We start from the raw sequence: 25,024 nt of genomic DNA on the forward strand, positions 1-25,024 counted from the left end.
AATACAGCAAAAGAATAATGAGATCGAGCATCTTTGACTCAGAAAAAGTCGTTGCAGATTGGAGATGTGCATGAATCTCCTATCCACAAGAATTAATAAAAGATATATGCACATGAATTTGACTTCTCTCCTATTCACAAGCATAGTTTAGAGAGTGAAGTAGGTAACTTTTTGGATGATTGTTTTCTACATCAGCATGTTCGGGAGGCAACTAGAGGGAGTAATACTCTTGATCTGATTATCAGTAGTGATTCTTCATGCATTATGCATATCTCTTCCATCATGCAGTATGATTGATGACTTTTGAGGTTATGATTAACATCGTGGCGAAATCCAATATTCCTTACATTTCGAGGGTACAGCTCTAAAACGGTGTTCACAGGTCGACTGCTAGTTAGTACACTGGACCGAACCTATTGGTAACTCTCTAGGAGGCTTCCGGATCAGCTCGTGTATAATCTTGCTACCTCTACTCTGCCAGATAGTGACTGGAGGGAGTCTGAGTAGTGTGTATGCGGGGAGCATTGTCGAGGCACGTTATGTGAAGGATCTGGGTATATTCTTACCATGTGTACACCATATCCAAAAATTTTATTACTTCATATAGCATGTCCCACCCACTTTTTCTTACTATTGAATACACCATGAATTGTCAAACTAATAGAGCAAGCTTATCTGTGAAAAGATCTAAACCTCCCAAGCACTTCCTAATTCATTTCACAAATATACGTGGTCTCAATTCTAATCTCAACGATGTCCATATCCACTTGCAGTCTGCCAAACCCCATGTACTTTTTCTGACAGAATCTCAGTTATCGGTTGATTCAACTACTGCTCATCTCAGATACCCAAATTATTCGCTGTATGATTCCTTTCGCCTCAAAGGTGGTACTTGTGCATATGTCCGTTCTGATATTCCCTGTCAGAGACTTGGCAATTTGGAATCCCTCTCTTTGATCTTCTCTGGCTTAAAATCTCTCTACCTCACTGTGTCAAATTCATCTGTTGTCTCTACCATTCTCCCAACTCCACTAATCACTTAAAGCTCTTTGACTTCCTCTCTTTACAACTTGACTTTCTCCAGTCCAACTTTCCTAACAGTGAGGTAATTTTCCTTGGTGATTTTAATGTTCACAACTCCAGCTGGCTTCCGCTTTCTAGTCACACCGACCCAGCTACTCGAGATGCTGAGGCTTTTGCAATTACTATTGACCTGGCACAGATTGTTCATTTACCTACAAGAATACCGGACAATCCTAATCATACAGCCAATACGCTTGATCTTTTTCTCACAAACAACCCTTCTAAGTACACGGTCGAAGTGAGAGGTCCTTTAGGCACTTCAGATCACAACTTAGTGATTGTCTCTTCTCCAATGGAACTTTTATCTCATGGCTATTCCCAACCTCGTGTTGTTTGGCATTACAAGAATGCAAAATGGGATGACCTGCGAGACTTCTTTTCTTCTTTTCCCTAGTCGGATTACTGTTTCAAAACTTCTGATGTCAACGTTTGCTCAGATCGTGTCAGTGAAATTATTCTTGCAGGAATGGAATCCTTTATCCCACACTCCACTTTAAAATCTCATCCTCTATCTAAACCTTGGTTTTCCAATAAATGTGCTAAGGCTGTTCGAGAGAAGAATGTTGCATATCGTAATTGGCTCGTTTCTGATTCTTCAGTTTCATTTTCTGCGTACACCAAAGCTAGCAACAACTGTAAAGCAGTTATTAATCAGTCCAAACTAGAGTTTGAACAGGCTAAGAGTAGAAAACTTGCTTCTTTCCCTAATGGTAGCCGAGAATTCTAGTCTCTTGCCAAAGCTATTAGCCGCAACTTTTGCCCATCTCTGCTCCCATCTCTGTCCAAACCAGATGGTTCTGTTGTCACTTCGGCCAAGGATAAAGCTGACCTGCTAGCATCCCATTTTTCTTCCAACTCATGTATTAATGATCTTGGTAAAACACCTCCCACCATTCCCAACACACTCCATTCAATGCCTTATGTGGTCTTCCGTCAAAAGAATGTCAGAAGGATTTTGAAGAATCTTGATGCTAAGAAAGCTCCAGGTCCCGATGGTATTTCTCCACTTGTTCTCAAAAAAAGTGCTCCTGAACTTACTCCTATTCTTTTCCGCCTTTTTTCACTTTCTTATTCCAAAGGTGTTTTTCCATCTGCTTGGAAATTTGCTCATATCCAGCCAGTTCCTAAAAAGGGTGACAAATCCCTGCCATCCAATTATCGTCCCATTGCAATTACTTCTACTCTTTCTAAAGTAATGGAGAAATCAATCAACCGCCAACTCTTAAACTACCTAGAAACCTTCCGTCTGATCAACGATCGCCAGTATGGATTCCGTCAGTGTCAATCCACTGGTGATATTTTGGCTTATGTTACCCATTTATGGACTAATTCATTGGAAAGATTCGGTGAAACACAAATAGTTGCTCTTGACATCTCAAAGCCTTGTGATCAAGCTTCCATCCTATGGTTTGCCAACTATTTTTAGTAATTGGTTATCCAGTTTTCTCTCTGATCGTTCACTGAGGGTGATGGTAGATGGCTCTCTGTCTTCTAACTTCTCCACTAATGCCGTGTCCCGCAAGGTTCAGTTCTTTCTCCCACTCTTTTCCTCTTGTATATTAATGACCTTCTTTCATTTAACTGGAAATCCTATCCATAGTTTTGCCGATGATAGCACATTGCATTCCACTTTCCATTTTGAGAAACTTTGTCCTGCTGAATCAGCTTCAACTTCTCGAAAATCTGCTACCAATTCCTTAAATGCTGATCTTCAGGTATTTCTCCAGTGGGGTAAAGACAACTTAGTTGATTTCAACCCTTCTAAAACTCAGTCTTGTATTATACCTCGCAAAAAGGATTCTTCTGCTCCTATGCTTATCTTTAGTGACACTCCGATTTCTAGGCAAAATGATATATCTCTTTTGGGGATTACCCTGACTTTTAATCTCTGTTGGCACAAGCACATTACAAATATTGCTTACTCTGCATCTAAAAAACTTGGTTTTCTCTTTCTCTCTCGGCATTACTTTTCTTCCAAACAGCTACTCACTCTGTATAAATCGCAAATCCGCCCTGCCATGAAATATTGTTCCCACATCTGGGGCGGTGCCCCCAAAACCTCTCTCAGGCTTCTTGATTCCATTCAGAAGAGGGCAATTAGGTTAATTAATGATTCATCTCTAACAGAGTCTCTCCACTCGCTGTCTCATAGACGTACTGTTTCTGCTGCATGCCTCTTCTACAGATACTTCCATAGGCACCGTTCTTCTGAATTGGCTTCTATAATTCCCACTCTCTCTTTCAAAACAGTACGAACACGTGCCGCCACCAGCCAACATCCATTTACTGTCCAACTCCAAACTCACAGAACCACCTTCTCATCTTCCTCGTTTATTCATTCATCTGCCGTCTTCTGGAACAACCTTCCTTCATACGTATTTCCTGAAAATTATAGCCTACAGAAATTCAAGTCCAGTGTCAACAAATATCTTCTTTCGTCTTCTCAACCTCCAACCCAAGCACGGTACTAAGTACTATAGGTTCTAATACCTCTCGTGTTTGTGGTTTACATTATAAAAAAAATAAATAAATAAAATAAAATTAAGAATCTGCAGATAAAAGAACAAATAGGTGGCAGTGATCACAGTATGCTGAAGTGGGATTTACTCAAAGAGGTAACTACCATCAGGGGTAAAGGGAAGGGTTTTTGCTTTCGTAAATGTGACTATGATGACCTGAGACAGTGTTCAAATTCTATACAGTGGGACCAACTGATGATGTTACCAACAGCAAATTCAAATTATCTTGGAAGCTACTAGGCTTTACGTACCAACTAAGAAATATTGTTCAAGGTTTAGGCCTAAATGGATGTCAGATGAACTAATCAGACATATGGCAGAGAAGAAAAATGCATGGGATACATATAAATTAATGGGTGATATGGAAGCCTATGATAGATATAAGCTGGTCTGTAACCAAGTCACAAAGGAGATTAGGCAGGCAAAGGAAGATTATGAGAAATCCTTGACAAAGGATGCAAAGAAAAACAGAAAAGAGTTCTTTACTTATGTAAACTCTACAAGGAAAGGGATGAATCAGATTGGTCCACTGGATATTGATGGTTCAATTGTTGATGATCCTGCTCAGGTGGCTAACAAACTAAACTAGCATTTTGCATCTATATTCACACATGAGGAGTTATTCAGGAAGGGGATTGCCAGAGGTGAAGTAAACTCTGGTAGTGAGCTAGATGATTTTGTAATAACTGAGAGGAAAGTGGAGAAATTGTTGAGGATAAACATAAAAAAGTCCCCTGGGGTGGATGGGATCTATCCAATTACAGGTGACCCCCCGCTTAACGCTGATCATTCATTCCAGAAAAACAGAGCGCTAAGTGAATCCGCGCTAAGCGAGCACCGCTTTCCCATAAGGTAACATATGTATTTGTGAGCTGCGGTCGGTGCCATAGGATATTTCCTAATCAATAATAAACGGTAATGCACAAATGTCGGCCAAATATTTAATATTCAAATATTTGCACATATAAAATATTCTGCATTACATACATATAATTATGTGGTAACTACTTGCGTATCAAAAGTAAACTTAAAATTCCAATTAAAATCATGAATTTAATTGATTTAATTTAATGGATGAATTTAATCATGAAAAATGTGGATTTTGAGTTGAACTTTGGCCCTCTTCCAAATAAACTAAAAGGGGTATTAATTTTAAATGGCCCGCAGCGTTACCACCCAACAATAACGTCAACTGATCCTTCGCCGCTTTGAAACTTGGCATGTTTTTTCTTCTTTCAATATGAAACTTCTTTTAGGCATTCGTTTCCACAAAAGTCCTGCTTCATCTATGTTAAAAACTTGTTGAGAAGTATAACACATAATACCCCTCTTCAATAATTTTAACAAGTTCTTTTTTGAAAGTTTCGGCTCCTTGATCTGCATTCTAAATCTATTCTACCAGCCCTTACCAGTTTTAAATGGTTCCACATTTTTTTTAGGCGAGTTTTCTTCAGATCGATCTCGATCTCTCTCTCAATATTTAACTTAACTGAATTCTGCATTGGACATTATCTTCAATAAAATTAAAGTCTTTCCATTTCAATCCTAATAGCCGGCCTAGTCCTAGTTGCTTGCACTGGAACAGCTACCTTTCCCGCTGCAAAAATTAATTCTTTATTTTTTTATAATTGTTCTTACAGTTAAAGTTGGAAGTCCTAAATTATGGCACACATCCGCTTGTCGTTGACCGGAATCGATTCGCTTCAAAACGTCTACTTTTCAAATTCAGTCTTTTTCTTACATTTATAGTCTTCGTACTGTGCTCAGACGTTGTTGATTTTTCATTCTTTTTTCATTCTTCGAAAATGTAACTGCGTTGGTTGCATTAATTATGATACAATGTTCGAGTAAACTGTCCGTTTCGCACGTTGTCTAATACGGTACTGAGTGATGACTAGACTTCGGATAAATGCATATAACGCAAATATTAGAAGCAATATACTTCGTCATTTTTTAAAATGTTGATCTAGGAACTACGTAACAAGCCACTGTACTGAAATTAAATTAGCGTGCGAGAAAATTTCACTGAGCGTGGGAAACGTTTTAATGCTGTTTTGCTATTCATTTTCAAGCTATCGACTCCATCAAATGAAACGATTTCGTTAAATATGTCAAAAATGTAATCTGTAAAAGAGCGTTATAGTGATCTGTGACAGCGTTACAGTCAGACACGGGTTATAATATAATAACAGCGTTATAGCGAATCAGCGTATAGCGAACCGCGTTATAACGGGGGCCTGCTGTATATTAAAGGAGGCAGCAAAGGAAGTAAGCAAACTCTTAGCCATAATTATGAGAGCTTTTTTGGACTCAGTGGAGGTACCTGTAGACTGGAGAAGTGCAAATGTGACCCCAATTCACAAAGGAGAATATCAAAGGCTGACACAAGTAATTATAGACCTGCAAGTTTAACTTCTGTTCCAAGAAAATTAATGGAGGCAATGGTTAAAGAAGCATTGCAGGATCATCTAGACAAGACTTCAGTTATAGCTCAAACACAGCATGGTTTCGTTAAGGGAAAGTCTTGCCTGACCAATTTGATTGGATACCATGATGCAGTCACAAAAGAACTGGATGCAGGGAATAACTTTGATATTATATACTTGGATCTTAGAAAGGCTGATAATTACTGCTGATAATTAGATCAAGGCTATTACTCCCTCTGGTTGCCTCATGAACATGTTGCTGTACAAAACAATCATCGAATAAATCCACATAAGCCTTGCTATGTGCAAGTGACCAATCCACAAATTTCAGTCTATATCTGGGAAGTTAAAATCCCCCATTATAAGACAATCTGATTTACTGGCCCACTATTGCTCTGAACAGTTTTTCGTTGTACTCATCAGAGTTAGCAGGCCTATACATTTAAGATAATTTTCAAATTGCATCTCTTCTTTAGAATACAAACTATTACCATCATTACAAAACTCACAATTTTTACTTCCATTTTCAAATGAAATTTCATATAAACGAGATCACACGTCTTGAATCTTATCCTCATTATTTCCCCTTTCTTTTGTAATTTCTCTTTGCTCATTGTCATTTTTTTTTTCTTCACTTTCAAATATTAGAGACGAACTTTTTATTTCTTCTATAATCCAATTTTTAGCAATATCATGTATATTGAGTTTTATAAATTCATGTTTTTAACATGGATCTAATAGAGTAGCAATCACACAATTTATTTTATTTCAAATTTTGAAATCTATTTTGTAAAGAATTCAGCAATTTCTTATTCATAGTTATAGTGGTTTCATCATTTTGTTGTTTGCAGACGAAACACACTCCAGCACTGCTAAATTTCAAATCATCATTGAAATACAAGCCTCCTTCAAATTCTCCTCAACTGTGACATTGAAAATTTTTTCCAATAAGATAACTACATTTTCAATCAACTTAAAATTTTCAGCATTTAAATTGGGTATGTCCTAATCTGATAAATACAATGTGATGGCATGCTTTTGTTCAAAAATTCTCTTCAACATAAAAAATAGATAAACTGCAGCCATTATCAATCCACTTCAGGATGGAAGCCTCCTGAACAATTCACATTGAGTGAAATGGACCATAATCTGCCACGCTGGTCCAGTGCAGGTTGGCAGATCAACCGTATTTAACAGTCAGGGGCTTGAACCCCAGTCTACTAGCGTGTGCTATTGCACTCCTGCCTGACCACTCGGCTATGGAAGCCGTCCTCTTCCACATAAGATACATTAAATTCCATCTCATTACCACATCTTATATTAATTTGTGTTGCAGAGATTGATTTGTATCTCTTTCAGCCTTCTACACGCTACTTGTGAGTGATTAAAATGAATGACAATATTGCAGCACTTAGATATTAGATCTGAAATCGATTTTTGGAAACATACACAATGATGAAGTACCAATTGTAGAGTATGGATGAAGCAAGACATCTCCCAGCGAACACCTACAACTCCTTGTAGGTGTTCGTTGGGAGATCTATTGCTGTTAGGCTGTTATGTAGGGTTTTTGGCACGATGATCGGGATGGTCGTTACTTCTTGCTTATGCCACTCTCTTTGATCTCCTGTCTTAGGTTTGTGTACTTCCTGAATTTTTCCCCATGGGTTTTCTGCAGGTTGCCAGTGTTGGGTACTGCTATGTCAATCAGATAGGTAGCCTTTTCCTTCTTGTCCACAAGGGTTATGTCTGGTCTGTTGTGCGGAATTGTCCTATCTATTATTATGGCACAGTCCCAGTACAGCTTGTGGGTTAGGGTCTCTAGTACTGCCTGGGATTCGTACTTGTAGTATGGTACACTTTCTTCGATCAACTGGTATTTCCTTGCTAGCTTCTCATGTATTATCCTGGCTACTGGTCATGTCTATGAGTCTACTCAGTCTGGGTGATCACCTTGCATCCCATGGTGATGTGTTGGATCATTTCGGAGGCCAGGTGGCATCGTCGACATGTGTCATCTAACACTCCAGGCTCCTTGACGATGTATTTTCTATAGTTCCTGGTGTTGATTACTTTGCCTTGGATGGCGAGCATGAATCTTTCAGTCTCGGGGAAGAGCATCCCGCTCGTGAGCCATGCATTGGAAGCAATTTTATCTATGTGATCCTGATGGAGATCATTGTAGTGTCTGCCATGGAGTGTCTTCTCTGCCCATCTTTCTAGCTTCGTTTGTATCTCCTAGTTGGAGGGACTCCTCGCTTAGGTTGAGTGGGGTACACCACTTGTCTATCTTCCATATGGCATGGTGGAGTGCTGCTGTGTGTTTCTGGAAGTAATCTTTCAGGTTAACTATTGTTGTCTTTTGTTGCTCAATGAGGTCTATCAGGCCCCTTCCTCCTTCTTCCCGGGCAATTGTCAGTCTCTCGACTGCAGCTCTCGGATGGTGTTGGTGGCTCTTGGTCATAATTGTCCTTGTCTTTCTCGTGATATCCTCCAGTTCGGTGTTAGTCCTATCTATGACCCCAAAGGAGTATGTTAGCTTAGCACTGGGACTGCATAGGTGTTTATGGCTTTGACTGTGTTCTCTCCATTCAGCTTTGCTTTCAGACTTTGCTTCTGAGTATCTGGTATTTTTCGATCAGACAGGCCTTTATTTCCTTGTGCTGTAACTGCTGAGCCTGCATCATCCCCAAGTATTTGTAGGCCTCTCCCTCTGCCATGGCTTCGATCTCTTTATCACTCTGCAGCTGGTAGTTTCGGTTGACTAATTTTTCCTGATGCAATCCGTGGGTCTTGCATTTGTCTAGACCAAATTCCATCCTAATATCCTTGCTGAATTCTTCAGTGATCTGGGGTAGTTGCTGAAGGTGCTTCTCGGTTCCCGCATAGAGCTTGATGTCATCCATATACATCAGGTGGGCGAGAGTGTACAGGTTCTTCCTTCCTTCTTTGAGGTTATATCTGTACTTGCTACTGTTGAGCATGGTAGATAGTGGGTTAAGTGCTAGACAGAACCACAATGCGCTCAGGACATCTCCCCGAAAGATCCCTCTCCTGATGGGGATTGGCCTGGTTGTGATGTTTTCAACCTTAATGGTGATACTCCATTTCGCTATCGTTTCTCCTAGGAAGTTTGTCACTATCGGATTGACTTTGTAGATTTTCAGTGCCTCTATTAGCCAGCTATGAGGCATGGAGTCGAAGGCCTTGCGGTAATCGATGTAGGCTGTGTACATGTTGTGGCGCTTCTTGTATGCTTGCTCCATAACCGCAGCATCTATGGTTAATTGCTCCTTGCATCCTTTCTGCTGTTCGGCCATTATGCTCTGGCTCTCCAAGTGGTCTGTTATCTTCCTGGTTATGCAGCTGGTCAGGATCTTGTACATTGTTGGGAGGCAGGTGATTGGCCTATATTTCGCCAGGTTTCTTGTATCTTCGTCTTTAGGCTTCAGATATGTGATTCCTTGAGTGAGAAACTTCGGGATTGTCTCTGGATGCCTTATCATTTGGATGAAATGCTCTGCCAGGTTCTTGTGTGTGCAAGTGAGCTTCTTGTACCAGTAGTTGTGGACGTTATCAATTCCTGGAGTTCGCTAGTTGTGAGAGTTCTTGATCGTCTGTTTTACTTCTTCCCAAATCTCCCATCCTCTCATTTCTTGTACATCCTTGGTTTTCTCGCGTTCTAATTCTATCCAGGTGGCTCGGCTGTTATATTTTACTTCCCTGCTCCTGCTCCATTGTTTCTCCAGAAATCCTCAATCCTCTTCTTCTCAGACCACCTGAGAAGAAGAAGTGTTTCTGTAGAAACCTCTTTGATCCTCATCAAAGATTCAGTTGTTTATTTTCCTCTTGGAACTCTCTTTGTATCGACGTAGTCTCTTGCTGAGTGCAAGGAAGTTCTGCTGCAATGTGTCCAAGTACTCTCCTATTCTCTGATTTTGTCTCATGTTTGTTGTGAACGCTGTCTCTCTTGAGGATGCTCTTCGCTTTTCCAATTAATTTCTTATTCCTACTGCTCCATTGGTACTGGGTCAATTGTCCTATCTTGACTCTTAATTCTTCTATCTTCTGCTGAAGTCTTCTTTTCCAAGCTGGTGGTTCCTTCTGTTTTTGGTTCTTCTACTGTGGGTTTCTCGCTTTTCTTCCATTAATCCTTGTGGCTGCTACTGCAGCACAATACTGGAGGATGGCCTCCAGTGTTGCACCACTGTTGTCGAGGTAATGCGGTATTATGTGCCGATTCAGGTGGTCTGTGACTCTCCATAAGGTTCTATTCGGCCTCTGCTTCGGTATCACGTGAGTCTTTGTGGGATCCATTCCTTCGAATTCTGTTAGGGCCTTCTTCCACTCGTCCTCTATTGATATCATGACCTTGTCTGTTTCCACATCAGCTGCAGCAGATTGTATTTCCTCTTGCTCTTCTGCCTCTGGTTCGGTTGTGGTATTTTCTTCCTCCTCTGGTTCCATATTCTTTATCCTTTGTAGTTGATTGCTCATGTCCTGCTTGATTTTTTCCAAGATTGCAGGGGCTATTAGGTTCTTCATGACGATGGTCCTTCTTTGGTCCACTATTCGCTGTTCAGTGACCTGAATATCCAGGAATCGTTCCAGCCACTTGGTATGTATTCTTGCATGATGTACATATTCATTTCGATGCTCCACTTCATGCGCTGGCACTTTCTCCCTTCCTGGGTGGTCACTAGCGCAGTTGCACAGGAAGCACTTCCAGTTGGTGGGGCTGGATGGTCTTGCCCTTCTCTTGTGGTAGCCATACGGGGGACAGCGCCACTCGCTCCACTGTCTTCCTCGGGAGACCGTCTCTGATTTTTCGAACCGACCCCTCTGCCTAAGGCCTGAACGCAAATGACTTTATCCTGTGCCACACTCGATGCAGTATGATTAATATTTCTCTGCGTTTTTTTGCATTTTACTGTGATCCAAGCCCAAGGCGGGAATCGAACCCACGACCTTTGGGTTGCCAGGCAGGCACTTTACCTACCTGGCTAGCCCGGTCGGCTTAGCCGCCACTCCAACCTTGGGGTAGGTAGGTATTAATTTTTTATTACTATTAATTTATTTATTATTATTATTATTCTAATTTATTACTATTATTATTATTATTATACCGATCTCCCAGTGTGTTGGAACCGCGTTTGCTTCCGCCAAGGCTGTACTCGAACTCGGGTCCATCAGTCTAGTGTCGTAACGTATAAATAATAATAAATAATTATTATTATTTATTATTTTTTTGTTAACTGTAAGGTATTTTTAGTTATTTATTTGTATATACATTAATGTGATTAAAATTAATTGTGAAGGCTCCTAAAAATTGTAATGTATATAGAGATCACAAACTAAGCTGATTAAGTCTAACTAAGCTGTCATACATATTAGATCTCTAATGGTTGCTTTGTTCACATATGTGTTAGAATTTGAAACATTACATACCTTGTTTAACAACTAAAAACTTTGCTGTTCCTCCAATCCTTGGTCAATGTACAACTATTATGTTTGTGAATTTTGCATTACAAATAACAATTGTACATTGACCAAGGACTACGATGTGCCCACAGTACCTTCTGTTTGAATCTCTGCCACTGTTTAACTAATATTAACAGGAAAAACATGATATGATATCCACAAGATATGAGTATGCAGTCAGTCAGTTGGGGCGGAGAAAGAGTGTATTTCTGATTAGGCAGATGGTTTGAAAAAGTTGGTATGCATTTTATGCTTGATTTGTTTATAAATGTACTATAAACATTGTTCTTTATAATACTGCAGGCAACAATTTCAAACAATCTTCAGCAAAAATCAGAAAATACCTGCTATGTGTACACCACAGGAATTACAGAGATTATTTTAATATGACTGTATTCAAATTATTGTTTTCAAATGGCTTAATAAATAAAGATTTTTTAATCTTATCTTTGGAACCATTATTGTTATCAAGATAACACAAATGACTGCCAAACTAATATTTGAACCAAAGCCAGAAAGGGGGAAAATGTATTTTAGTTTGATTAGCCTACTATTAAAGCTGCCATAGAGTAAAAGAGTTACAACCTTTCTACCTAACTTTCTGAAGTAACCTATTGCACTGAAGACAGAAATCATATCAACTGCATTTAATACAGTAAAATCAGTATTGGGATAATAATAAATTTCAATTGTAGACTGCTAAATACAGAAAATTACATGTAAGCTGTCACTTCCATTAGTATGGTTAATGTTCACGACAGTCACCGAGCTCTATATCTGTACTGTTCTGTACAAGATTTACTAATATTCCTTTAACCAAAATACTTGACAATAAAATGGTTAATATTAATGATGATAATGAGATCTGGTTCACCTTCTACTGCAGCTGTGTCCAACCATTTCTCGTACAAGGGGCATATTCAAAGTTAGAATTCTTTCGGGGGCCGCACTGAGTGATTCAAGAAAAAGTAGTGTCACTCTTTTTCCATATCTTGTTACATGTAAAAGGAAGTTTCTGTTTTCGTGTTACCATTTTTTATTTTCAGGCTATATATAAAAAATGCAAATTCCCAATACTTTTATGTGTAACAAATCTATGTTACTAATTTATTTTTTAGATTTTATTAAAATTATAAAAGTAAAAATTAAATGCAACAAGGCATCATATCTTTAAGAGTATAATAATCTATATAATTTGGTGTAAACACACCATAGACAACTTTTAAACAAAAAACTATGTTAGTAGTGTGAAGGGCATCATTTTATCTGTATTGTGCTCTTCCTTCACAACGAGTTGCCATGTATTGCACTACCTCGAATAAGTAACGCTTCAGAAAAAAAGAAGACAATTGTTACTTGGTATTGTCTGCAAGGTACCTGCCCACCCGCCAATGAAAGGCCAATAAGCCTTGAAATGGTGCCGTCTGGGTGGTGGTGCCCACTAAGAATAAGTAACAATAGTCTTCTCTTTTAGTGAAGCGTTACTTATTCGAGATAGTGAAATACATGGAAACTCGTTGTGAAGGAAGAGCACAATATGAGATACAGATAAAATGATGCCCTTCACACTACTAACGTAGTTTTTTGTTTAAGAGTTTCTATGGTGTGTTTACACCAATATTATATAGAATTATAAAAATGACTTTTTTTGTTTTTGAAAAAAATACCTTACTTTTGCCATTAAATGCTCACTTAATGAGAATTTTTTGATAATTAGCAAAATTTAAAATGCTGTTTTAATTCACTTTCCGCGCGGGCTGTAGGTTGGACACTGCTGGGAATCAACTGTAAGCGCCCCGTTCGAGAATTAAGAGAGAGCGATTTTCTTTTACCTCGACAAATTGTTTCGTGGAAGTGCGTTATCCACATTTTTCCATAAATTTTCCCATCTCTGTTTACATGGCCACAGTAGCTGAATATCTGAATGACACCAACATTTTGGACAGTTTCAAAAAAAAAAAAAAAAAAATTCAAATTTAAGAACTAGTGACAATATCGATGAGGAGAGAAGGAAAATGAGAACAACGAAGGTATTAAACCTTCTAAACATGAAATGTTGGGTTTTGAAATGTTAAGAATGAATTTAAAAAAATTGCCATTTGGGCTTAAGTTAAATGAAAGAGATACAACTAGCACATTTTGGGAATACCTAATCGAAAAGACGTTTTTGAAAAAATTGAAGAGCATTTGATGAACGCTCCGAGTACGATACCAATTTCATCGAGTGAATGCGAATAAGGATTTTCACAAATGAATATGATCATCAGCCCAACCAAAGCTTCGTTGATGACAAAAACAGTTTCTTCACTACTGTTTCTTAAAATTGTGGCCCACCGCTGACCCGCTTCGATCCTGCAAAATATGTCGATTCGTGGCTGTTTCGGAAACGTCGGTCAGCAACAGCCACAAACAATAAGTCGGCATAGTGTGTTGGATGAGAACTCAATAAAAATTTGGAATATTCTATAAAAATTTTATTATCAAATTATTTTCACTTATTTTTTATATACTTGAATAATAAATTTATGCTTAATAAACTGTGTGTTAATATATTTCATTTGTTGTTCTTATTCCAAAAACATTACTAGTAAGTAACAATATCAGGAAATAATTTTTTAGAGCATTGTACTTTTCATGTCCTTTTAATTTTCAATTTTTCCTGATAGCAAAGAATGAGTACCGGCATCTATTTTTTTACAGAAAAAGCACTGATGATAATAATAATAATAATAATAATATATATATATACACACACATATATATATAAACACACAAATACACATACTCTTGTTGCTTTGGTCCAGAAAACTGATCAGAAAAATGGATGTAGTCAATCCAATCTTCATATTTTTGCAAAACTGTTACAAGCTATAGACAAAAATGTAAAATTTAAATTATGTTATATTTCTAGTCTTTTGGAGATAAAGAAACAATCCCCTATCAATACAATTACAAAAATTTAAGAATTCTAAACAATACTTACTCTTTCTCTACAACTGGCAAAAAACAAGAAACGGGGGGGGGGGGGGGGGGTGACACTTATCTATCTTGATCTAAAATCCAACGTTAAAATTTAAACTTGATATCAGAGGCCTCCTTATTTAGAACTTCCATTGTATAACCCACAACATCTCAATAATTCTTTGCAATACACAAGAAATAAAAAATAAAATAACAGTTAAATGGTGACAAGATGCATGAAAGGCCATTTCCTCTGTGTTATAACTGGAGAATGGATTTCCATGTATACCAGTACATGGTCTCAGAAATTTATGCATTAAGCGATTCTAAGCGAAGTGGGATTTACTCAAAGAGACAACTACCATCAGGGGTAAAGGGAAGGGTTTTTGCTTTCTTAAGGTGAATACGGTGGTCTCAGACAGTATTTAAATTCTATATGGTGGGACCATATAGAATTTAAATATATCTATATGGTGGGACCAACTGATGATGTTACCAACAGCAAATTCAAAATGGGAAGCATTAAAAGAATTAATCTTGGAAGCTACTAGGCTTTTCATACTAACTAAGAAATTTGTTGTTATTTGGTTTTTAGGAGCATTAGCAACTAAGGCCAGACTGCTCCGGGGATATGCGGTGGTCATTCCCTGACGTTTTCACACCCTCCATATTTGGTGGTGACGGACTCGAACCCCATTCTAATCAAGAAGCGTGTGCTACACACTGCTACTCCTTCCCACCTGGCTACGGAGGCCCCCCATAAGAAATATTGTTCAAGATTTACGCCTAAATGGACGTCAGATGAACTAATTAGACACGTGGCAGAGAAGAAAAATGCATGGGATACATATAAATTAAAAGGTGACACGGAAAAAATATATAAAAGCTAGTATGTAACCAGGTCACAAAGGAGGTTAGGCAGGCAAAGACAGATTACGAGAAATCTTTGGTAAAGGATGCAAAGAAAAAACAACAAACAGTTCTTTACTTATGTAAACTCTAGAAGGAAGGGGATGAATCAGATTGGTCCGCTTGATATCGATGGTTCAACTGCTGATGATCCTGCTCAAGAAGCTAACAAACTAAATGAATATTTTGCATCTACATTCACGTATGAGGAGTTATTCAGGGAAGGGAAATGCCAGAGGTGTATTAAATTCTGACAATAAGCTAGATAATCTTGTAATAACTGAGAATAAAGTGGAAGAGAAATTATTGAAGATAAACATAAGAAAGGCACCTGGGGTGGATGGAATCTATCCAGTTATATTAAAGGAGGCGGCAAAGAAAGTAAGTAAACTCTTAGCCATAATTATTAGAGCTTCCCTGGACTCATGGGGATGTACCCATGGACTGGAGATGTGCAAATGTGACCCCAATCCACAAAGGAGGATCAAAGGCTGACACAAGTAATTATAGACCGGTTAGTTTAATTTCTGTTCCAGGGAAATTAATGGAGGCACTGGTTAAAGAAGCACTGCAGGATCACCTAGACAAGACTTCACTTATAGCTTGGACACAGCATGGGTTTGTTAAGGGGAAGTCTTGCCTGACCAATTTGACTGGATGCTATGATGTGGTCACAATGGAACTGGATGGACTAACTATTTTAACTATTTTTGGTTTTTAGGAGCATTAGCAACTAAGGCCATACTGCTCCGGGATATGCGGTGGTCATTCCCTGACCTTTCGCATCCTCTGTATTTGGTAGTGACGGGCTCGAACCCCGGTCTAATCAAGAAGAATGTGCTACACACTGCTGCTCCTTCCCAATCGGCTATGGAGGCGCCTAACTGGATGGAAAGAATAATTTTGATATCATACATTTGGATCTTAGAAAAGCTTTTGATAATGTTGCACATGGAAGACTGCTGCACAAATTGCATCAGTGTGGCATTGGAGGCAAACTGCTGCTATGGATAAAGGGTTGGTTGAGTGTGAGAAGACGAAGAGTGGTAATCAATGGACACTGCTCTTCGTGGACTAATGTTATTAGTGGAGTCCCCCAGGGTTCAGTGTTGGGTCCATTGTTGTTTTCTGTTTTTATTAATGATATTGATGATGGTATATCAGGCTTGATGTCCAAGTTTGCAGACGATATGAACGCGGGCAGGGTTGTTAATGATACCAATGACAGTACAATGCTGCAACAGGATCTAGAGAAGTTGAGCAGGTGGGCTGAGAGGTGGCAACTGAAGTTTAACATTGACAAATGTAAACTACTGCATATGGGAGGCAGTAATCCCAGAGTAATGTATCAAATGTGTGATACTACACTGACAGTGGTAGAGAGTGAAAAGGACTTGGGGGAAATTGTGCAGGCAGATATGAAGTTTTCTGAGCAGTGCAGACGGTCTGCAAGAGTAGCTCATGGTGTCTTGTCAATCATATACAGGAATTTTTCTAGAAGAGATAAGGAGATGATTATCCCCTTGTATAAAGCAATGGTCAGGCCACACCTTGATTACAGTATACAGGTCTGGAGCATAAATTCAAATTAAGGAAAGACAGTTGTAGAATTATGTGCGGAAGTTTGCCTTTAGCCAGCAGGTGGTTGATTGCTGGAAAAACTTCCATCTGTCATTGTAGAAGTTGATAGTTTAAATAGATTCAAGGTAGACAAAACTAGATAAACATTTGGAATGAGTAGATGGATGAAATGAGAAGGGTGTGTGTGTTTTTTTTTTTTTTTTTTGGTGATAATATATAAGCTTGATTTCTTGCACCATGTGCCTTTGCTAATGCTATTGTTTTAAGATCATTTCAAGAAGGATGTAGAGCTGTTGGAATGTACACAGAAGGGCAACAAGATTAGGGAATGGAACAAAGGGATGCTCTTATGAAGAAAGGCTTAAGTTTTGCAAATTAGTGTCTGGACACTAGGCACCTGTGAGGTGCCTAGTGTCCAGGCACCTCATTGAGGTGTATAAAGCCTTGAATGGTTTGAGCATGCTCAACGCCGATAGGATTCTTCCTCTTGCTCAGAATAATTGCCTGAGAGGGCATAAATTCAAATTAAGGAAAGACAGTTGTAGGATAATGTGTGGAAGTTTACCTTTAGCCAGCAGGTGGTTGACTGCTGGAAAAACTTCCATCTGTTGTTGTAGAAGTTGATAGCTTAAATAGATTCAAGGCAGACAGAACAAGATAAACATTTGGAATGAGCAGATGGATGAAATGAGAAGGGGGTGTGTGTGTGTGTGTGTGTGTGTGCTCGTGTGTGTGTGTGTGTGTGTGTTTTGGTGATACTATATAAGCTTGCTCTCTTGCATCATGTGCCTTTGCTAATGCTATTGTTTTAGAGGTTTCGGACATGCCAGTGCATCAGTTCCCCTTGATTTTGGTAACTTTACGGTCTTGAATTGTTACATATATGTGCAATCATGAAATGATTTTTTTTCCTCACAGAGTTGATCATCAGTTCAATGATCAACTATTCAAGAAACTCAATCCAAATAATTCATAAGCCTCAAGTTGCTTTGCTAACAAGGAAGGCAGGTAATCCAGCTAGACCAATCATTACTAAGAGATATTATTCAGAAAAAAGGATCTCAACTTAGCTAAACAAATTATTTAACATTGGCATTAGTAGAGGCATATGATGCAAGAAAGCAAGCTTATGCAGCATCAGCACACAAAAAAAAAAAAAAAAAAAACCACTTCCACTTCACCCCTCCGTTCATTCGAAATACCTGTCCAGCTGAGCCTTAAATTTATGTAGGCTATCAACTTCCACAACAAGGGATGGAAGTCTGTTCCGCCAACCAACTACCCGCTGGCTAAAGGCAAATTTCTGCACATCTATCCTACATCTGTCTTTCCTCAATTTGAATTTATTCCCTCTCAGGTGATTATTCTGAGCAAGAGGAAGAATCCCATCAGAATTGAACATGCTCAAATCATTCAAGGCTTTATACACCTCTATCAGATCACCTTGCTGGTTCAAGCCCATGCCCACCAAATACGGAGGATGTGGAAAGGTCAGGGAATGACCACCGCATATCCCCAGAGCAATATGGCCTTAGATGCTAATGCTCCTAAAAACCAAAATAACAAACAAACAAACCTCGCTGGTTCCTAATCTCCAGACACTGTAATTTGCAAAAATTTAAGCCTTTCTTCATAAGAGCAACCTTTGTTCCATTCACTAATCTTGTTGCCCTTCTCTGTACTCGATCCAGCAGCTCTACATCCTTCTTGAAATGAGGCTTCCAGACCTGTATACAGTAAGCAAGGTGTGGCCTGACCATTGCCTTATACAAGGCAATGGTCAAGCCACACCTTGTCCCTGCTCGAAAATGGTAAGGCCACTCCTTATCCCTGCTAGAAAAATTCCTGTATATCATTGGCAAGACACCATGAGCTACTCTTGCAGCCCGTCTGCACTGCTCAGAGAACTTCATATCTGCCTGTACAATTACCCCCCAGGTCCTTTTCATTCTCTACCACTGTCAGTGTAGTAACACAGAGTTGATATGTTGCTCTGGGGTTGCTGTTTCCCATATGTAGTACTTTATATTTGTCAATGTTAAACTTCATTTGCCACCTCTCAGCCCATCTACTCAACTTTTCTAGATCCTGTTGCAGCAGTGTACTGTCATTAGTGTCCTTAACAACCCTGCGAACCTTCGTATCATCTGCAAACTTGGACATTAAGCTTGATATACCATCATCAATATCATTTATAAATACAGAAAACAACAATTGACCCAATACTGAACCCTGAGGGATTCCACTAATAACATCAGTCCATGATGAGCAGTGTCCATTGATTACCACTCTCTGTCTTCTCCCAGTCAACCATCCCTTTATCCATAGCAGCAATTTGCCTCCAATGCCACACTGCTTCAATTTGTGCAACAGTATCAAAAGCCTTCCTAAGATCCAAATATATGATATCAAAGTTATTCCCTGCATCCAGTTCCTTTTTTACCACATTATAGTATCCAATCAAATTGGTCAGGCAAGACTTTCCCTTAACAAAACCATGCTGTGTCCGAGATATAACTGAAGTCTTGTCTAGATAATCCTGCAGTGCTTCTTTAACCAGTGCCTCCATTAATTTTCCTGGAACAGAAGTTAAACTGACAGGTCTATAATTACTTGTGTCAGCCTTTGATCCTCCTCCTCCTTTGTGAATTGGGGTCACATTTGCACATCTCCAGTCTATGGGTACCTCCCCTGAGTCCAAGGAAGCTCTCGTAATTATGGCTAAGGGTTTGCTTACTTCCTTTGCTGCCTCCTTTAATATAACTGGATAGATCCAATCCACCCCAGGTGCCTTTATTGCGTTTATCTTCAACAATTTCTCCTCCACTTTACTCTCAGTTATTACAAGATTATCTAGCTTACAGCCAGAGCTGAATACACCTCTGGCATTCCCCCTCGCTGAATAACTCCTCATGTGTTTTTACAAAACATATCTCCAGAAACTAACATTCTGTCAGGAATACAGAAGGAATTATCAATAAGCTAAAAGACATCACATTTGAAGAACACAAAATGCCAGTTTCATTTAATGTATATTCAACGTACATCACAGTTCACCAAAAAGCCATATCCACAATCCAAAAAAATCTTGACCACCTTGCATGCAAGCTATGGAAAACACGTCACCATCCAAAATATTAAACTTAATCAAACTATCAGTGGGAAAATCTTATGAAATGTCATATCCTAACAAAATCTGAGTGGATGATGAGTTTCACTATGATATGCATAATGTATTTAAGAAGGATGCACAAGACAGAAGGGATGAGAGAGGGCATGCTTCTGATCAAAAGCAGCTTGAGTGCCAAAAAAAAGCTTCCTCAGATTCAGAACTTAAACAGGCCTGCATAGAATCTGCATGGTATGAAGTAATTGATTGCCAAGGTAAAATGACAGTGGGAGTATGAAAGGTATGACAAGAGCCCCTACATAGAGGGAATGGATGAACAAGTGTGAATATCTTATTATCTTATGAATGATTTCAATTGGCCTCCATTGAATGGAACAAGTAGGAGGGAAACTCACCATGGCAGAAATTTTTTAAAATAAACTATGTAACTATTACACTGGTATGCAAAACTTAATGACCAGTCAGGTTTTCACCTGTAGCTTCTCACAGGAGTGGCCTGGATATGGGGAAAGCATACCAAAGGAACCTCGTGAGGTACATAAATGATGAAGGAAACAACACCGACACAACAACGGAAACAAAATGGTACAGAGGGATTTTATTCAAAAATGGCAACATAGCACTGGCTGCCATGATACAGATGCATCACTGCCAAAGAAGAACAAAGGGAAGAGATGGTCCTCGGTGGGAGATATGGCCACTCCTAATGTCGATGCAGACTTTGCACTGCTGTCCATTCTTAGAACAATGTTGTTGATTACTTCTTGTAGTAACATCGTCCATTTCTTTGTCAGCGCCATCTTCAGCTGGTGAACATTTTCTGGTGGGTGTGGATGTGCCGCTAGGCATCTCCCCAGAGCATCCCATATGTGTTCAATGGGATTTAGATTGGGGAATGGGCAGGCCAATCCATATGAACAATGTCCTCACTTTCTAAAGCATATCAACAGCTGCAGTGCAATAGGGTGTGGAGTTATTATCCATAAACACAAACTCAGGGCCAATGGCACTTCGGAACAGACGCACATAGGGAAGGGTTACCTCAGTACAGTAGCGTGCACCAGTACCGCCTTCCGGTATCTGGAGTTGTGTATATCCATCCAAGATAACACCTCCCCAAATGAGAACACCTCAACTGTCATATTGATCCCTTTCAGTGATGTTTGCGGGGCGATACCGTGTGCCAACCTCTCTCGTCAGATTAGCTGACATCCAGAATCGCTGCTGAGACTAAATCTACTCTCATCAGTAAAGAGTACCTTACCCCACTGCGCTGCTGTCCAGTCCTTGTATTCGACGCACAACTGTAAACGGTGTTTCCAATGGGCAGATGTTAAAGTGCCACAGCGTACTGGCCGTCGGGCAAACAGTCCACCTTTGTGGAGTTGCCTGGCCACAGTAAACCATGATATCCTGTGCAGCTGGTTTGCAATAGATCCCGCTGTCTAGTATCAGTCCCTCTTGGCCTGTAGGAGTATATAGCAGTCATCACTGGCCGTTGTTTTTCATGGATGACCACCACTGGTCCTTCGAACAGCTGTACCTGTCGTTCTGAAGGCCGACCATACACATGAGACGATGCTATGGGCGATACCAAACTCTGCAGCCACACTCCTCGCACTTCGACCTTCCCAATTATTTGACCCCAGGTAAAGTCGTCCAGATGTCTACTGGCCATTTCATTGTCTGTAGCACTGTATGAAACCAATCGAACATCTGTAACAATCGTGCTCACCATTTGGTAATTTGCACATAACTGCTGAACTGCTGTTTTTATCTGTTTATGTGAGCCTCTCATCACGATTCAAAATTTTGCATGTGCACCAGCTTTCTACTGAACGGCCACAGTTATGCAAATCGCCACAGGCTGGTCCTTAAGTTTTGCACAGCAGTGTATTTACATAAGCATGTTAGAGAAAATATAGGTGTAAGAATATTCTAGATGTGATCATTACCCATGGACCAGATGACAACCTAGTATACAGGACCTATTAGCAGGAAATGATCATGCAGTTGAAAAATGAAGAGGCTTCAGCTGTAAGAGGTAAAGGTAAGTGGTTTAATTATAGCAAAGGGGACTATGACAGTTTAAGATGTTACATGGCCACTAAGCAACTGGACAGACAGTAGGGGTAGGTGAATACATCAGAATTACAAAACATCATTAAAGCAATAGTTATGAATGCATATATATATATATACACACACACATATATATGCACTCCCATGGATCAATGCCTTATCAGGGCAGGAGTGTTTGCACATGTCAATGAAGCTGAGAACTATGCCACTAAGAGCAGGTCAAAGTTAAGACACCAGATTAAATCGATCCAAAATCTGTCAACCCACACTACACAAGTGTGGCAGATTATGGTCCATTCCCTCAATAAACAGCCCTCATTCCCCAGAGGCCTACAAGCTACTACCTATGGCAGTGGGAAGACCAGCTAATTGGCAAAGGGTACTAAGAATCACTGGGCTCAATCATGCCGCCTTTGAACTTCAGACATTGAAATGCTTAACATTTGGTCTATGAGTACAGGCTCACGCCTAAAAAAACTATTAGAAGAACTGAAAAAGCATCAATTGGGACATCATCGGTTTATGTGGGATTTGAAAAAGAAAAGTTGAAGATTTGATCAGACTAGAAGATGGATATTAGCTGTTCTACAAAGGAACAAATAATGGACAATGTTGTGGAACTGGGTTCCTGATCAACAAAACACTAACAGATTCAATCATAAAAGTAGAAAGGACTCAAGAAAGAATTGCTTGCTGTACTGTTAAGCTAAATAGTCACTATTCTCTTCAAATTATTCAAGCTTATGCTCCTACAAGTAGCCGTAGTGATGATGAAGCTGAAGAATTTTATGAAGATGTATTGCACCTTTACAAGCAGGACGATCCAAAATGGGGAAAGATTTGTCGGTCCATATAGAACTGGAAAAAGATATGATAGAGGCAATCTAATAATGGAATTTGCAGGGGAACAAAATTTGTTCATCACGAACTCATTCTTTAAGAAAAAAGGCTCAATTAAATGGACACGGAAGGAGCCTCTTGGAAATACTAGTGAAATTGACTTCCTATTAACAAACAATAAAACAATATTCACTGACCCATGGTTACTGAAAGCAAAAATCAAAATTGATTGCAAGAAAGAAAGAACAAAAGAAATTGGTTAAGTTAACTAAAGTGAAGAGGATCATAACCAACTATTGAAAATCATCAAAACTTTGAACTAGAACTGTCCAATTGTTTTTGTGTGCTGCAAGACCTTTCTGACACAAATATTTCAACCGATAATGACAAAGTCGTTCAGACCATTGTAGAAGCTGCCTATGCCCTTGCACCTAAAACAAAAAAAAACAATCAGAATATCAAAAGAAACAATTGCCATAATGAAAAAAGCAACAAGAAAAGAAGCAAAGTGGTAACCTTAAAAACAAGGTAGAATATGTAGAAATGTGCAAGACCATTAGAAAGAACGTAAAAGAAGAAATGTGCAAGTTCAGCATGCCTCATCAGAAGAACGCTGGAAGAAAATCAAGGACTAAAGTAATCAAAACGAAAAATGGTTATTACACAGAAGAGCCAAATGTTTGCTTTAAGGTTTGAAGATGGCACAACAACAGAAATCCAACAACAAATACTAAAATGAGTGGAAGAATTTTATGCATATTTTTATAAGGATAAAGAACAATGAATCCAACAACAGATGCTATCAATATCAGAAATTTTGGTAGAAGTAATATATGTTATAAAATCAATGAAAAATAGCAAAGCAGTGACCCAATAAAGTCACTGTTGAAATATTGAAAACTGGAGGCTAACCAATATGTAAAGCCTCTAGCCAAACTATTTTCAAAGTATATTCTACTTAAAAAAAAAAATGCCTGCATCATGGAAAAATGCAGAAGCCATCCTACTGCACAGAAGAGATAGGCAGATTTGTTACTTATTCTCAGTGGGTACCACCACACAGACGGCACCGTTTCAAGGAAGGATTTTTTGGACTTTCATCAGTGGGTGGGCAGGTACCCTGGTATTGCAGACATGACAATTCAGTTGTGAAGATAATTCTACAATATGAAAGATGACAGAAGGTAATAATATTAAATGCAACAAGGGATCATATCTTTAAGAGTATAACAATCTATATAATATTGGTGTAAGAACACCATAGACAACTCTTAAACAAAAAACTGTATTTACACCAATATTATACAGATTATTTTACTCTTAAAGATATGTCTTGTTGCATTTAATTTTACTTAAAAGCCTTCCATTATGAAAAAACATTCAACTCAATCACAAAACAAGAAATAATCAACTCCCTAATCAACCATGGTGTAGCAAGCTAAACTGGGATAACAAAGGACTCACAATAAATGGAGATTACCTGAATCACTTACAATTTGCAGATGACATCATTCTCATTGCCAATGATCCGGAAGAAGTGCAGCAAAACATTGAAAAACTGAGTATGAAAGCAAATTCAATTTGAAGATGAATATCAAGAAAACACAGGTACAGTCAGTCCTCGTATAACACGATAGTTGTGTTCCTAGAAACCCTCGTGCAATATAAATAACAGGCCCTATGGGAAAAACAGTGTTAGGTGTCGACCACCCAAGATTGAACACACATTTGTAACCAAAACATTACCAAACACAAAAAATAATAAGTAATAAAATATTTATGTATTTTATTACTTGTTAGCAATATTTTATTACATAATAGTCGTAAAAAAATACTTGCATATTTTATTATAACTATTATGTAATAAAATATTGCTAATGCTTTTGCTTCTATCATAAGCAAACTTGTTCTTTGTTTGATTTTCTATCCAAACAGATGACAGCCGTTCCATCTCATCCAATTCTTTGTGTCTTGACCTAATGGATTTTATTACACTTTGAGTTGTTCTGCTA

The 25,024-nt window shown here is 38.9% G+C and overlaps 1 protein-coding gene across 5 annotated transcripts in view; it reads right to left on the bottom strand.

The window, feature by feature from the left end:
• LOC150079459 (PAT complex subunit CCDC47) overlaps window positions 1-25,024 on the bottom strand; it is a 264,969-nt gene that overhangs the window by 65,047 nt on the left and 174,898 nt on the right. For all 5 annotated transcript variants that reach the window (XM_090383780.1, XM_090383779.1, XM_090383781.1 and 2 more), the window contains one exon: window positions 14,295-14,377. In XM_090383780.1, coding sequence (XP_090239906.1) covers window positions 14,295-14,377 — 83 coding nt within the window. The remainder of the gene's footprint in view (window positions 1-14,294; window positions 14,378-25,024) is intronic.

This window comes from Mastigoproctus giganteus, chromosome 10 (assembly GCF_048544385.1).
Source record: "Mastigoproctus giganteus isolate SK-2022 chromosome 10, ASM4854438v1, whole genome shotgun sequence".
NCBI classification, from domain to species: Eukaryota; Metazoa; Arthropoda; class Arachnida; order Uropygi; family Thelyphonidae; genus Mastigoproctus; species Mastigoproctus giganteus.